General features: G+C 39.1%; 3 protein-coding genes across 3 annotated transcripts in view; 2 read left to right on the top strand and 1 right to left on the bottom strand.

Moving 5' to 3' along the window:
- The window catches only part of stx8 (syntaxin 8), a 50,208-nt gene extending 44,988 nt beyond the window's left edge, over positions 1-5,220 (bottom strand). Inside the window, exons 1-5 of the mRNA XM_034083099.1 lie at positions 5,102-5,220; positions 4,063-4,162; positions 3,868-3,962; positions 3,485-3,595; positions 81-214 (exon numbers count right to left, since the gene is read on the bottom strand). Coding sequence (XP_033938990.1) covers positions 81-214; positions 3,485-3,595; positions 3,868-3,962; positions 4,063-4,162; positions 5,102-5,118 — 457 coding nt within the window. The 5' untranslated portion in view covers positions 5,119-5,220. The remainder of the gene's footprint in view (positions 1-80; positions 215-3,484; positions 3,596-3,867; positions 3,963-4,062; positions 4,163-5,101) is intronic.
- Positions 5,221-6,597: 1,377 nt separating this feature from the next.
- LOC117452672 (TBC1 domain family member 24-like) lies at positions 6,598-10,790 on the top strand. The gene is made up of 11 exons (XM_034091385.1): positions 6,598-6,803; positions 7,028-7,164; positions 7,259-7,520; positions 7,682-7,798; positions 8,079-8,495; positions 8,609-8,848; positions 9,043-9,198; positions 9,764-9,827; positions 9,987-10,085; positions 10,216-10,519; positions 10,615-10,790. Exons 1-11 carry the CDS (start codon positions 6,598-6,600, stop codon positions 10,788-10,790), a joined length of 2,178 nt encoding a protein of 725 aa, XP_033947276.1.
- Positions 10,791-11,946: 1,156 nt separating this feature from the next.
- On the top strand, positions 11,947-15,208 carry LOC117446723 (zinc finger protein ZFP2-like). The gene is made up of 3 exons (XM_034083086.2): positions 11,947-12,055; positions 13,278-13,335; positions 13,513-15,208. Exons 2-3 carry the CDS (start codon positions 13,287-13,289, stop codon positions 14,616-14,618), a joined length of 1,155 nt encoding a protein of 384 aa, XP_033938977.1. The 5' UTR covers positions 11,947-12,055; positions 13,278-13,286; the 3' UTR covers positions 14,619-15,208.
- Positions 15,209-15,648: the final 440 nt, after the last annotated feature.

Raw genomic sequence — 15,648 nt, 5'->3', positions numbered from 1 at the left:
TTAACTTTACATTACGCTAAGGTAGAAAAGCGTTTAGAAACTCATTACACTAATTCAAAAACTCAATTATGTGTAATTACCTTCAATGACTCGTTGTTGCTGCTGTTTGATTTCGCCAAAGGTCAGCCCTCTGGTGTCCTCTGACTCGTTGATCAGCCAGGGGTTGGCCGCACCACCTCCACTCGTTCCTGACCCCATGCCCATCAACGTCGACCTGTAAAAACATTATTATAACAATGCTTTGTTTCCAAAATGTTTCACAGCAGTTCTTCGAGTTAAAGAAAACTTTGTTTTGGAGACACTTTTCCCATCAAAAAGCAGAGCAGCAGCTGTGAAAGTAACAAAGACCAATCCCCCAATAGTTCACGAGAACTGAGTGTAGATGGCAAAGGTCCTTTTTGGCTGACAATCATCATTCCATGCATCAGTGACTTTTGGCTCTATAAGTAAACAGTTATATGCTTGTTTGGGAAAGGAGTACAATGCAGATATGTACAACTCTTACAGCAAACACATCTGTACAAGGCATGTTCCCTTTCAAACATTTTAAGACAACATCAAAACCATTTAGTTCTCAGAAAAAAGTGTTGAGTTATTTGGTATTTAAGTCTTTTCATTGAAGAATACCAGGTTAGCTTGTGCATTTTGTAAACAGCGTGTGTTTATCTGTCACAGGACTGTGGACTGCGGAGGAGGTTTACACTCTGACGATGTGACAGACCAGACAGCTCTCTGTATTGTACTATGATGTGCTAAACAACGCTCTGTGGTTAAAAAGCGATTCCTCTGCTGATCGCTTAAAGCTGTGTTTCAGTTTGCAGTGATGGGTTCCGAATGTCTGTGTGAGTCTGGATTTAACCATGTCTGCTGTGAGCAAGTCATATGCTGATCAGGACAAGTAAAAGTGACATGTAGACATATCGATGACTAATGCAAAAAACTGTGCTTACTATTTATTTTGATGTCGTTTTTCCCAGGTATAGTTAAACCCAAGAACTTTCAAATTCCAAAGTTATTTTGGTTGAACTCTCCTTTGCTTGAGCAATACACAAAGCTACTCACCGTAACTCATTCATCTCTCAGCTTGATGACTAATTCAAGTTACTTTTTGAGGTGGTCTGTAAAGCATCTTTAGACCATTCGCAAGGCTGGCTAACTGAAGCTGATACCATTAGAAGAGAAGGGAAGACAAAGCATTTGGTCCAATCTCTCTGACATGTTTGATTACTATTAAACTGTTTGCCAGCTCTTCAATTCCTCCACAAAATTGCCCGGTGTGTGAAAATCCAATTAAACAGTCAGTGGGGAGCGCCAAAATCAGTCGGGCACATCTCTTGGCAGCAACAAAGTACTAGCCTGCCGCCATCAGGGCCTGAGTGCCCAGGTCCTGACTGAATGACTTGGACAGGGGAGATTTAACTAATTACAACTATTTCCCGTGCAATCAAAGACAAAAGAAAGGTTAGTGAATTAAGGTGGAGAGGTGGGTCTGAGGGGTGACAAGGTGAACTGAGCCTTCAAAGGTAGGCGCCATGTCCTTCTTCTCTGAAATGGAGATGCTTAGAAAGTATTGTCTTATGGATAAATTAAAGTCTCCTCTGTAACCTTTATCCCTTTTACTTTTACCCAAAGTTCTCACAAAAAAAGAGCGGCTTAGATTATCCAAGCATGGCCAATCCACCCCCACCGTCATTCTGTCCTCAGAGACCACACAGTGGGAACGGTTCCTACCCACAAATCCAAACTACCCACCACAAATCACTATTAAAGTTTGGTCCGACTGAGTAAACTTAAAACTATAAGACCACATGATTACAGTGTGCCAAGCTAATTTATTAGAATATTTCATTTGAGAATTAATTTTTCAGAGCCTTTTATGTAATTGGGTGTGTGGTCTGTAAAAGATGAAAGTGTGTGCAAAGCACCACTAAGTAGATCAATGTTAAAACCAAAGCTTGTGAAAGTTATCAGAGAGAAGCATCAATAAAAGTGGTTTTCTAATCTGGTTCTACTGATCTGATGAAGCAGTGATGCTTGGTTTCATTATACGACATTTGTGACTCCTAAAAACTCCCCGTACAAAGTAAGTAGGCATACTGTACCGCACAGGAACTTTAATATAAATGCTGAGACTATACAATGTAAACAATTAATGAAACACTGGAGGTAGTTGACAACATGACACCATTTCCTCTTCCTGTCCAAACAAATATCACCTGGACCAGACTAGGTCAAACATCACACAAAGAAATCAGTGCCTATGGTTTGCAAAGCTGTCACATTGACATGACATCACATGATGAAGAAGATATAAGCTGTGTATCTATCTGTTTGAAAAGCTCCATTAATACTGGAATGAATGCTCACTGAAGAGTTTGTGTAAACTCGCTACTTCTATTCTCGCTCATCAAGACAACCACACATTCATATGATTTTGTGTGTGTATGTGTGTGTGTCCATTTCAGGAGGTGCCAAATGTGTGATCAGCAGTGCAAAGCGAGCAAGTCTCTTAATGAAAAAGAATTAGCCAGGAAGTTGATCGCCTTGTCAAAATGGCAGACAGACAGACAGACTTCCTTCCGTGTGATAGCACAGGGAGAGGTCAGAGCACATGGGTCATACCGGATGTAAAAAGGCTTTCACAGAAAGTTAGTGACCAGTGACGTATCATCAAAGCAGATAACAGAGCCTATGACCTCTCTGGTCAAGGACATAGACAAGAGAATGAGGATTCATTATTTTTAATTGGACAACCAGCCCCAGATATTACTTTTTTTTTTTTTATCCCAGAGGAAAATCACAAAACGAAAGACGGCATGTTCTGAGTAAAATACCCCCTGAGACATCATGGGATGATGCTTGGTTTTGCTCTTCTGACAATGACTGACAGTGACAGTCAAAGAGGGAGGGAGGACAAATATTCAACACTTTTCTTGAAGTACTTAAAGGAGCAGGAACTAAATACTCCTCAACTCAACCCTCCCCTTCGCCAGAGAGCTACAATGGCTCTCACGTAACATTAAAAGCTAGTGTTTAGTGTGTACGATCTAGAGTTCTGCTTAAACACAGCAGTAGAGCATGTCAGTCTCCCTGGAAAAGGACCCTCTTTATATATAGATATGAAGGGCTCATTCTAAGCTTACAAAAACCATCGAAGAAAATCGCCACTGAAGTCAAGCAGACGATGGACTATTGAGGCAGCAGCATGGCTCAGTATTGAGAAAACACCCTTTATACACAGCTGCAGGTCCCATTAGAACAGGGACAAACAAACTACTACTAATTGATTTACTTCATTTATTATACATATCAAGAAGATTCACCCAAATCCTTGACATTTGGATCTAGTGGCTTAATTGTCAAAATTAAGTTTTTGTGTCACCCCATTCTAGCAGAGAATGCATAATGACATTTGCAAACGTTATGTACTTATGAACTTTTCCTGTCATTAGAAATGAAAAGATATTGCTTGGATGTGAAATACCTTGAAGATTCAGGCTCTGTGACGTCTCCTCTGAAAGTGGCATTGAGCTGCTTCTCTCTGGTTAGCAGGTCATCAATAAGGTTCTGCCTCCGATCAGCTTCTGGCTGCATTCTGTTGAAGCCATGTTAAGGTCATGCATAAGGTCATATCACTCCGAGGGTAAGGATGCACTTTATACTTTTATTTGAGTCTGTTTGTAGTTAAAGGATAAACAGATATAACCTTTCGACTGCTTTTGTAGTAAGGGCATTCCTTTTCAAGGCACTCTAATTCCCTCTACAGGAGGATACATGCTACTGCAAGCAAAGAAAACCCTCCAGCCCAAAATGTAATCTCAATCTCATGACTTCCTCTGCTTGGAACATTATCTGAAGAAAGGATACAAGCGACGAGCTGATGATGCTCGCAACAAACCCTCTTTGAGCTGGGAAATATTCTGTTTGAGCTTCTGCAGAGACGCCCGTAGTGTCATGTTGATCTGAAAAGGCAAACAATATTAGCAACTGACTACTAGAGACACTTGACGATGTTAGGAGAAATGTAACATGCCACTTTCTTTTGTGAAGGTAGCACCTTACCTTTGCAGGGTTCCCCCCTGTTCTCTGTTGCCTGTTTCGTTCATGAAGGTTTTCTGCTACTTCCTGTGCCAGGCGACACGTGGCATCATAATTCTGTAACCTATAGATCAATTAATGGAATAGAGATTTCATGTTAATTGATCTGTAATTACTGACACGTGACAGTGGCTGGCCACAAATAAACTAAGGAACAACATAGCAAGACCCCCTAAGTGGTTATTATGATAGTGAACAGAACAAAGTAAATCACTGGTATGTGAATTGTATGTTGTTTTGTTTTGTATTTTGTTTGTAATGTATCCCAATGTTGTGCAACCTACAATTAAGTATTTCTTTCTTTCTTTCTTTCAGTCTTTATTTCGAACAGATTAAAAAATAACAAATAACAAATGTGAAAAACAGAATACCGTATTGTTATAATACAGTATTTATCCACATTTAAAGAATATATTAAAATGCAGTAAAGACTTGCTAGTCTGGCTATGTAGTTCATACTGTTTAGTGTTCAGGTAAGGTTGCCAGAAGCTTAGTGTAACTATTTGGTCGTGTTTGATGATGGACTTAAATGTTATTTAGCAAAAGTACCTGACTGACAGTCTTAACAGTTTGATCTGCACAATAATAATTGTATACAGCACTAATGTGTTGTACTGTTACGTGTTTGTGTGATTCAAGTTCAGTACAGTTGGGAAAACTCGAGAGAATAAGACAAAGCTTCAGTTACAATCAATCATGTGACATTTTTAGCATTTCCTTTTCCTCTTTCGATTCTGCTATCGTTACTCAATCTGAATGGTAAATATAAGTATGTTACACACAAAAGCATGCAAATCCATTACCTGATCCAGTACCGCCATTCAAAAAATGTCAATCCATAAAGTGAGCATTCTTATATGGCTTGCAAGTCATAATATTTACAAGAGCTAGCTAATGCTGCTACTTTAGCTAGCAGGATGAGGACAGAGTAGCTAACTTCTGAGCGTCAGTCACGTAATGTTGGGAAGTTAGGTTGATTTGAGAATGTGAACACATTACTTACCACGGATCCTGAGACATTATGATCAGAGTAAGGTAAAAAGATTTAAATCCAGTTAGTTTGAAGCATCAGACAGTAATCACCAGCGAAATGTCTCTTGTTTGGGTGTGACGTCACAACGGCACCTTGCTAGGGACATTTGAGTCGGGGGGGAAAACAAAATAAAGGATATTGACATTTAGATTTAACACATACATTTTAAGTTACCAATCTTAAGTATTATTTACTTGAATATGTATTACTTTTGCTCATGTTGGTTGATGTTTAATTTACATTGACTAAACTTAAGTATCCTACATTTCACATTAAACCTTTTTCTTGCAGTTTAAAAGAGAAAAAATAATAACTTTACTTTCAGCAAAGTTTGAAAACAGTATCACCTGTAAGGCTAGTAAACATATCATGTGGACCATCTCTATGTAGACATACTCAACAGTGGTAATGTGATGATTGTTAACTATGATTATTTTAAACTTTAATGCAAAGTGTGTGTTCCTCTCAATGGGGGAGATGCATTTACTGCGTTTGGCAGTAAATAATTTGATGAATGGAAATTAAAAATCATGTAAATATATATTTTCTCTTTTTTCATATTTTTCAAATGTTTCATTTTGTTAAAATACTTAGAAAGGCATGACAGGAAGCAACAAATCAGTAAGAATATCAAGGTGAATTTCTCACAGACCCATGGAATGTATAGTACTGAATGGTATGTGTTTTAAAAGTCCCAGTACAAGTTATGCCAGCCTTCATGGAAATTGAAGGAACAACGGCATGCATGCATTTTCCACTCATGTGGCTAGAGGGTTTGTTATTCAAGTCCAGGACATGTGGAGCCCTCATGAGATAAGTACTAGTCTTGGTTTTATGTTTCATGACCAAACAGAAGTTGTGTTTGGATCAAAACACATATCTGTTGTGTAGAACAATAACCTTTAGAGTGCTTCTTGGAAAAGCTCATTTGGTATTTTGTTTCTACGTCTGAAGCCTTTTCAGAGAAAGACACATGATTACACTGCTATTTCTGATCACCTTTTTATGAATAATAAATATTTAGTTTGGTTTCCAAACTTTCCATATCAAACTCAAGCTATGCAATATCAATGAAAATATATTGTGGCAAGTGAGTGGCTCTAACATTTACTGATCAACTCATTATGTGAATTGCAGTGAATAGTGTTATTTGAAGGATGCTTGGTCAAGTCATCATTTTATAAAGTGCCTGTATTGTCACCTGAACATTTAGATTCTTTGTATCAGTGCTGATTATGGTGGTATTTCAAGTACGATAATTAACTTCTCAGAATGAGACACTGCATGCTGCCAGGAGTAAAACTGTTAATTACAAGATGTTTTCTGTTTCAACGACTGGAGTCACCACAAACAAACCATGCCACTCACGTGACCACAGCCTATAGGCTTATAGCCCTCATCCTCAGAATGTGCAGCTAGTAACAGGAGGCAGTTAACCTGTATTTGGTGGAACAACACGACTTGAGATGATTGATGTGTCAAGAACGCCGGAGTTCTCCAATTGTGGAAACAGGAATTCTATCTCAATTCATACATCCTCTGACCAAGACCTGGGCTCTATGGCGGGAGGCATAAGCAGGCGAAGGTCTCTCTCCTGTGACAGTCTAGAGGAAAGTACAAACTATGGTGATCGGAAAAAGACAGAGGACACCTTTCGTAGACCTCGCTCCAGGTATGTTTTACTTTCAACTTGCAAATTGAATAAAACGTTTTAATCCATATTAAGTGACTGATCAAACAACAGTCAGCAAAAGACACATTGACTGATAACAATGTGGATTTGTGTTTAACAGTGTAGCAACATTGGATAACAGACCATGCCCAGCACAAACAAAAGTTAAAAAGAGGTATATTTTCACTGAATGCCTATTTAATATTGTATCAACTGCTCCACAGGTCTTTTTATGACACACCAGAGCCCGAGAAGTCCAGTTATGATGGGGCACGCTTCCTACTTCACTATGAAATAAGCAAAAAGGAAAAGAAGGCAAAGACTAAACCAAACAAGCGCTCACCAACAAGAGAACTTAATGGTACAACTTATAATAGCATGTTTAATATTTCAAAACTCTATTTACATTGTTTATTTAAATACAAATCTTATCAATGTATGCATGCTTTTTTTAGGCAGTAAAGGCAATCTCAAGTCTGTGTCCATGATGACCATCTCTGAGTCGGACAAATGGGAAATTTGCTCCAGCTCGGGGATGAAGTACGGACAGTTTGTGGACTGGGAGAAGATTGACCCTGAAGCCGCAATAAGATACCAACGTATCCTGCAGAGTGATCACCAGCAGCTCAAAACTATGGCCCGAGAAGGATTTTGGGCCATGCCCCATACACTGAGGGCCAAGGCTTACTATCACATCATCCAAAGCATCAATTCAAGGTTAACATTATACAATGTAATATTGAAAACATATATTTTTTGTAATAATGTGAAGCATATTTGAGGGAATTGAAAGTACTTTTGAAAAAAAAGTGTGATTTTCTTTTATTTGAATATACTGTGCTAAATTATCTGAATATGCATTGACGTTATATCTGCAGTAGGACAGTTACTCCAGACAGAGAGGTCCACCATGAACTGACCAAGGAGCTCTTTGGAGAACAAAAAATCAGCACACATCCAGTCCCAGATTACATGGAGGCGGGAGATATACCCAGGTACTTTTGTGGGATAATATTGGTTTACATATCATAGACATGTTGCTTAAAACACATTTTCCGTATTTGTGACACAGAACATATTCCATTTTAATTATTCGAATTGAGCAGCTGAACCTCAAAAGAACAGACCTGAATGATTGCTTTCATCTCATTTAAGCACATCAGAAGATATTTGTTGCATTAATTCTGACTTACTTTATATTGGCCTTGAAAAATGTCTTGCCCGTTGAGAATGCAAAGTATGCAATGATGTGTTGATTGTTCTTCTCTTATCCAGATACTGTCTCAACAAAGCAGGACTGAACTCAGTTAAAAGGATCCTCCTAAGCCTTGGAAAATGTTTCCCGGACATGAATTTCTGCCCCATCCTGCCTGAAATGGTCTCCCTCCTCCTCCACTTCAGTGAGGATGAAGCTGAGTGTTTCCACAGTGTGTCCCGACTCATCTGCTACAACGACCCAAACAAACGTTATATCGACCAGACCTTCCTCACATATCGTGCTTCCTGCATGACCTTTGGAGACCTTGCTAACAGATGTTGCAGAGGCATCCGTAAGCTGATCGCCAGCTCTTACCAGAACCTCTTTGAGTTTTACTCTGACTGGATCATGTGGATATTCGCTGACCTACCATTCACTTATGCCATTAGAGTGCTTGATGTCTATCTATTGGAGGGCTACAAAGTCCTCTACAGGTTAGTTGCTGCTACATCTTAACATTAAATCCTTCAATCAAAGTCATTTTTCATAACATAACCACTACTTTTGAAACAATACGGTACAAGTTTTTTTCAAACATTCTTCATAGGGTGGCATTGGCTTTGCTCAGCCTCTACAAAGTGTCTGTTTCATCTCGAGTGGCAGACGTGGAGGACTTCAGAACAGATATGAAAAGGTTTGTGGAGAGCGTAGCTCGCCACTGCACAGCCGAGAGGCTTCTGGAGATGGCCTTCATGATTCCGATGGCCACACGGAGAGAGCTAAACCTCCTGTTCAATGCCAATATGCACGCCCTCATGCAAAAAGGTGTCAGCATACACCAGAAGAGGTGGGTTAATGCAGAAATGTATATAGCACACCTGTGAAAGGCATATATATATATATAGATAAGGAATGCATTTCTAATATGCTCATTGTGTTTTTATATAACTTTTCATGAGGTGTATAAGTTAAAAATGCTGCTCATGTTTTTTCTTTTTCAACTTAAGATTCTCATAATAACTTGTTGTTGTGCTCCTAAAGGCATTCTGTTGAGATGGTGGACTTTAACAACTTCACCTCCAGTGTTGTGACAGTGGCTTCGATGAGAGTAGTGTGGGCCTGGATTCCTGAGCGCTTTGCCCTTTTCAGCCCCATCAGGCTGTTTAGTACCGCTGAACATGGAAGAAGCCTTGCTTCGTAAGTCATCTTTGTTCATTACTTTCACACAAAAAAAACTGGAAGACAAAGAACTAAGTAAATAGCTAGCAGTGTTTTTCGTATACGAAAGCATTCATTTCCCTGAGGAAGTTATCAGGGATTAAAAACTGCTACATATGTCAGAGCAGTGAAAAACACATTCTCAGGAACAGTTACATAACACAAAGGGACGTTGTGTTTTCACTATCAACATGTTTACTTTGAGTGTAAAAGTAAAGTGTCAAGTGTCAAACGCATTGAAACTACTTTATAGTTAAATGTTTAAATTTGGTAACACATGGTAAAACATAAAGGATGATGCTACGAAAAGAAGACATTGAAACATATTTAACTGGGAAAGTTATGATTGTATCTTGCAGTTGACCATTCAGCTGTCCGTCATAATAATTACAAAGACAATGATTACACAACGCTTCTGATCCAGTGCAGGCTTTTGTTGTATATTGCCACACAAGCAATGTTTAGTCATCAGATACAATGTCTGGTTTCATATGTAGCAGTTTATAGGATATTTAAAAAAACACATATTGTTTCTCTAATACAGATTATATTCACATGTGGAAGGTCACGAGCCAGCACTCTTGATCATCAAAACTGTGGATGAAGAGGTAACATTAGATAACATATTGAATATTGGTGTTCATTGGATAATGTTTGCTGATATGCTTTGTTTGACCTTAGATGTTTACCTTAAGAAATTCTCAAATTATAAACATTATTTATATATTCTGTATGTTTTTGAGTTATTAGTATTTGTCATTTCCCAGGTCTTTGGTGCCTTCCTGTCAACAGATTTGATAGAAAGAAAAAAGCATGACTCTGAGGGACTGACATATTTTGGGACTGGGGAGTGTTTCGTTTGTACGGTGAGTCATTTAAAAAAAAAAAATGAGACCTTATCTCTTCTAGGTTTGCTGTTAAATGCTTGAGGTCATTCAACTTTATTTAGAGAATGTTATCGTTCATCAAATATAACGTTTGATCACTCCATTTTAGATTCGTACCAGCAAGGAGCGCTACCAGCAGGCCATGGTCAACATAATGACCAGAGGATCTTCCCATCAGCAGGTTCGAGACAGCAGCTGTGCCTCCTCTGGGATAAACAATAGTGGCTGCTCCCCAATCACCAAAGGCACCACAACTCTGATCTGTCCTGCTGGAACCCCCCAGGACCCCAGCTACCTGACCATCCCCTTTACCTCCCCATCAGAGGAACCCATGACTACCAAAGAGTCAAAGAGACCCAAAGAACAAGAAGCTTCTATGTTCATCGCAGGCACTGACAGTCAGCTCATAATCGGTATGCCAGTGTAACATATTGTTCAGTCTTTTTCTTCAAAAGAAACGTCCAATAACAGTGTGTATGCAGTGCTCATGTGTTTGTTTTTCTTTTAGGTGGTGATGGAGGTCATGCACTCTGCCTGCAGGAAGACCTCGAGGGTGGATATTCAGAGGCCTGTGACACATTCAAGAGCATCGCACTCTACAAGGGTCATTTCAAGATCCAGGCCCTCGAAGTGTGGGGCATCCAGAACTCTATTTCATTTTCTCACAGTTTTCCTTCTGAGTAGAAAAAGGGAGTAGCTTGTATTACTTGGTAAACAACAAACCAGTTTTTCATGATGATTGTTCATTGGACTTATTAAATCTCACATATTTATGTTTGTGAATATACACATATTCACATATTGAGTGAGATTGTAATTGAGTTACATGTCATGTTAATTTGTATATCATTATACTTTTTTACTGGGCACAATTTGCAATAAAGAATCATAGATTCATTATAAATGATATAAGTAACTAATGAATTCTGGTTTTACCTCAGTTTAGCTTTTTTTTTTTTTTAAACTCCTACACTTGGGGTTACATGGTCTGCATTTTTTTTATTTTGCAGTTGATCTGCAAATTAAATGCACTTTTGAATATGTGATGATCAGTTCAGCTGTTTTTGTGTTATCAATGTCTTATAACATATCAAGATATGACCTGTTGTGAACATGATCGTTTTTACTGTGTAATGGGGTTAAATTAGTTTAATACTGAAAACAAACATTTGTATTATGTTTGACTCTACTATTTGCTGAGACAATTGAGTGCCACAGTGACGCGTCCTAAAACCCGGAAGTAAATCTATCGATCATAAATCTATCGATTAGATTTACGATTCGAAAATTTTAAAAGTAGGGTAGACATGTGGATATTATCTGACTGAACAAAACGTGATCCGTCTCTTAAATGTGTGTCAACCACAGACCTTATTACGAGCTATTTTCCAAAATCCTATGGAGAAATTGCATTGCTTTTTTGTCGAAGGAACCGAAACCCATGCGCAGCTTACATCCGGGTTTTAGGACGCGTCACTGTGGCACTCTATTGCTGCGTTTAAGTGCTGATGAAAATGTTGAAAGTGATAAACGGTACAGTTGGCCAATCTAAACTGGGAAAACGTGATTATGTATTTCTTTATTTGTTGTGATAACAGACAGAACACAGATTATGTGCAGATAATAGAATCGATGCCCACAACGAAATGCCAGTTCGTCTGGATTCCTCTGTAAATCAGTGTGGGATTTGGATGTTTCTTTTCGACACATTGTTCTTTACAATAAAGAAATACGATGTACATGATGCGTACTGTCCTCTCAACACAACAATACCACAGCAGTTACGCTACGTGGCGCATGAAGAAATTAAATACTAATCAACTGCACCTAACTTCCGAATTTACGTGACGCAAGTGAAGGTACCGTGCAAGGGAAAGGGTGGCCACGGTTATCCACAATGCTACAGCTGGTTTAGCAAGCTACGGTGACTAGCTATCTTCAGATGTGAAGTAGGTTACATTTAAACCTTTACGGACTTAACATATAACAACTTTCGGTTTTAAGGAGTATAAGAGAGGTGGGACAGTTTAATATGGCCTGAATCATCTTATACACCTTTTGTTATGCTAGCTAACAGCGTTAGCTCTAGCTAAGTTAGCCAACGTTACCTTTTTGTATGCATGCGCGTCTCATAAAATCAATCACCTGACCTCAATCTTTAAAGTCACTTCAGCAATACAATGGTTTAGACATTAACCATACTGCAATCGGGGTTTCTCTGTTGTGACACGCGGTCATGCTAAGCTCAGAAACATTTTAGCGAGGTCGCCCTGTCTGTTTGCAGATGTTGTTTTCACAAGGTGTATTCTGTGATTATAGCTCTGTACCAAGCTTCTATATTTGTACCCTTTTGTATTGTTTTTAGCATTGTCTCCTATTCCCTTCTCAAATAAGTTACACTTTGCTGATGTGCAGTATTATAAACATCTAAGCTGCTGCATGTTAGATCATATAAATAGTATATATCTCAACGGGCGAGAATCCTTTAAAACACCAATGAGCCTTAAGTATGCCGTCATCGTTCATCATTAACACCATACTGTAGATAAAATATGTAATACAGAAAATAAGGCTGGCTGAGAGAAAAGTTGGATTGTTCTGCTTCATGCTTTTCTGTGGTGTCCTTGCTATCAGACACTCCACATGTCTGGTTGCCAGCTAGAAGCAGGCATATGGTAGAGTATACTCTTGATAACAAAGCTATGTATTATTGGTAAAACTTTAACAGTCCCTTGCTGAAATAGTCTTAAACAATATAATTCACATACTTTCATCATATCAGCATGCATTATACACATCTACAGTATATCATGACACCAGCTCCTTGAATCTTGAACATAAATGTGTTTAACTGTCAGTTTTGATCTCTCAGGTGAAAAACACATACAATTGGATTTCACAGTAGCACATATCTGTAGCCTAGTGGGCAATTTAAACCATTTCAATTCATAATCCATTAGAGCTTGCTAATAGCATGCTCATTGTGCATCATGTCACAATAAAACAACGCACAAATCTGAGAGATCCTTATCAAGATTGTTTGTTAGATTGTGTGTTTTTGTAAAAATGGCTATTGGCTAATTTCAATATCCAAAATCTCGAATAATATCTCCACTTTACTGATGTCATTTTTGAATCCACTGTGTCTGTTTTTGTGTTCAATGTGAATAGGCTGCAGTCATGGGTCCAGACACGGCGTCTGTCTCTAAAACAGAATCTCCAGAGAAAAGTTAGTATTGAAGCTTCTTTGTATTGTATTATTTTTCTCATCAGTGTTTCATTGCAGCGGACTGAATTTTAATTCAGTAAAGTTTTCAAAGATGTTTATAAAACGTGACTCGTGGAATTTCTATTAAATTAAATTACTCTTAGAATACTGATATTCTTTGATATCATTTCTCCTCAGGTCCGGGACAAGTCGTTGTGGAGGTCACCACAGACTCAGATTCCAGTGATTCTTCCTCCGCCTCTGAGCCCGAGGACTCTAACCATCCAGAGAAGTCTTACACTTGCTCCATCTGCAGCAAGGCGTTTGACAGACCATCAAAGCTAGAGAGGCATAAACCTGTACACACAAGGAAGCCTAAGACTGTCCATCAGTGTGAGCATTGTGAAAAGAGTTTCACACAAGAAGAGAAGCTTATCCGACACCAAAGTTGCCACAGTCGGACTAACAAGCACCCCTGTCCCGACTGTGGGAAAGTGTTCAACAGGCCTTCAAAGTTAGAGAGACACAAGCGCACACACTCAAAGAAACCAAAGGTGCCTCATCAGTGTTCTTACTGCATGAAGACGTTCAGTAAACTTAACAAACTTGTCCGTCACAAGCGAATGCACACCGGTGAGAGGCCTTACACCTGCTCGGTCTGCGGAAAAGGATTTGCTGAGTCTGGTCACTGCAAAGCACATGAAAAAACGCACGAGGAGCAGCCAGAAAAACCTCACTGCTGCGCAGACTGTGGGATGTGTTTCTTCAAGGCCTCAGAGCTCCGTCGACACTTCCGCTCACACACAGGAGAAAAACCTTTTAGATGCACCTTGTGTGAGAGCTGCTTCTCGCGCTCAGAAGGCCTCAAAAGACACATGAGGAGCCACACAGGAGAAAGACCATACAAATGCATTATCTGCGCGAAGGGATTTTATTCTCGTCAGGATTTAAATATTCACGGCTTGACCCACTCTGGAGAGAAACCTCATCTTTGCCCCGTGTGTGGTAAAGGCTTCTCGCAGCTGGGCAACATGAAAGAACATGAACAAAATGTTCATATTAAGTCAGAGAAATATATTTGCAATGAATGTGGGGCAACCTTTACAAGGTACAAGTCACTGACGAAACATCAGCGGACACACACAGGAGAAAGACCCTATCTGTGCCTCACCTGTGGTCGCAGGTTTTCGTGGAGCCATTCTCTCAGCAGGCACCGGAGGACGCACACACACATACAGATGTCTATGGAGACGACCAAAGACACATTACGTTTTGAAGGACCCTCTGAGAATCCTAGCAGTTGAAAATTGAAGTGAAATCTGTATAAAAAGACATTTCATTTTCAAGTTATCATAAGCTCAAATGTACTAAATTGTAGGGATTACCCCTGCCAAGGAGGTTATGCTTGTTGAAGTTGTTCTCTTCTTGCTGCTTGTGTGTTTGACCGCAGGATTACAGAAAATGTATTGGCCGGTAGTCCATGAGACTTGGTGGAAGGATGTAGCAAGGGCCAAGGAAGTAACCCTTAAGGGAGTAGATCTGAAACTATCAGAGTGATACATTTATGATGTTCCACTTTTGCAACATAGCAAATATTTGGGTAAAAAGGGGTGTTTACAAGAGCCCAGCTACAGTATTCATGTGAATAGCTCCTTAAGTAAGAACAACAAATGCAAAACAGCTTTTGTGTTGTTTAAACACACTAAGCAATACAACACATCTTTGTATCTTCCATATTGTTTCCACATTTCCACTAGTAAACATTTGTAGTTATAAAGATCTAATTTTGAAACTATGGTACAATTCACCTCACAGCTTGCTTTGCTATTACAACATATCAGGCAGAAATTCTCAGTACAAGGCTCCAAAAGAGATTTCCCCCCCCCCCCCCCCCCCCCCCAATATTGTTAGAATCTAAGCTGTGTTCAGTTATTTTTATGAATTTAGAGGACGTTGCTAATTAAGTACAATGCTCTATGTAGCGATTATCTGCTTACATCTTTACTTATTATGACACATTTAGACTTGACTGCCTTTAGATAGTGTGTAAAAATATCTCATCGTATAATGAATTCATGTTTCTTACTAACCAACAGATATGTCACAACCAAATTAGAGATGCCCTCAATAAGACCTGAAACTCTTTTTGACTTGCAACCAAACTAATACATGTTACAGAATGTACCAATTATCTACAACTCTTTGATTAATGGAAAAGTGAAAAAATAGTAAAATATTTGCTTTCCAATATAGGTCAACATAAACTAACGTGATCCGCTACCGTACTGAGGGCACACGTGAACATTAACCAGCACCAAGATGTGTGGTGATGCA

The sequence above is a fragment of the Pseudochaenichthys georgianus genome, chromosome 1 (genome assembly GCF_902827115.2).
Source record: "Pseudochaenichthys georgianus chromosome 1, fPseGeo1.2, whole genome shotgun sequence".
NCBI classification, from domain to species: Eukaryota; Metazoa; Chordata; class Actinopteri; order Perciformes; family Channichthyidae; genus Pseudochaenichthys; species Pseudochaenichthys georgianus.
The sequence above is the reverse complement of the archived record's forward strand: the minus strand, read 5'-3'. Positions and strand labels throughout refer to the sequence as shown.

Excerpts from the sequence above, each read along its gene's own strand:
- LOC117452672 (XM_034091385.1), top strand. The coding sequence starts at position 6,598 with ATGATTGATGTGTCAAGAACGCCGGAGTTCTCCAATTGTGGAAACAGG. Across the intron at positions 9,828-9,986 it reads TCAAAACTGTGGATGAAGAG|GTCTTTGGTGCCTTCCTGTC; the intron begins GTAACATTAGAT and ends GTCATTTCCCAG. Across the intron at positions 10,086-10,215 it reads GGGAGTGTTTCGTTTGTACG|ATTCGTACCAGCAAGGAGCG; the intron begins GTGAGTCATTTA and ends ACTCCATTTTAG.
- LOC117446723 (XM_034083086.2), top strand. The coding sequence starts at position 13,287 with ATGGGTCCAGACACGGCGTCTGTCTCTAAAACAGAATCTCCAGAGAAA. Across the intron at positions 13,336-13,512 it reads AACAGAATCTCCAGAGAAAA|GTCCGGGACAAGTCGTTGTG; the intron begins GTTAGTATTGAA and ends ATTTCTCCTCAG.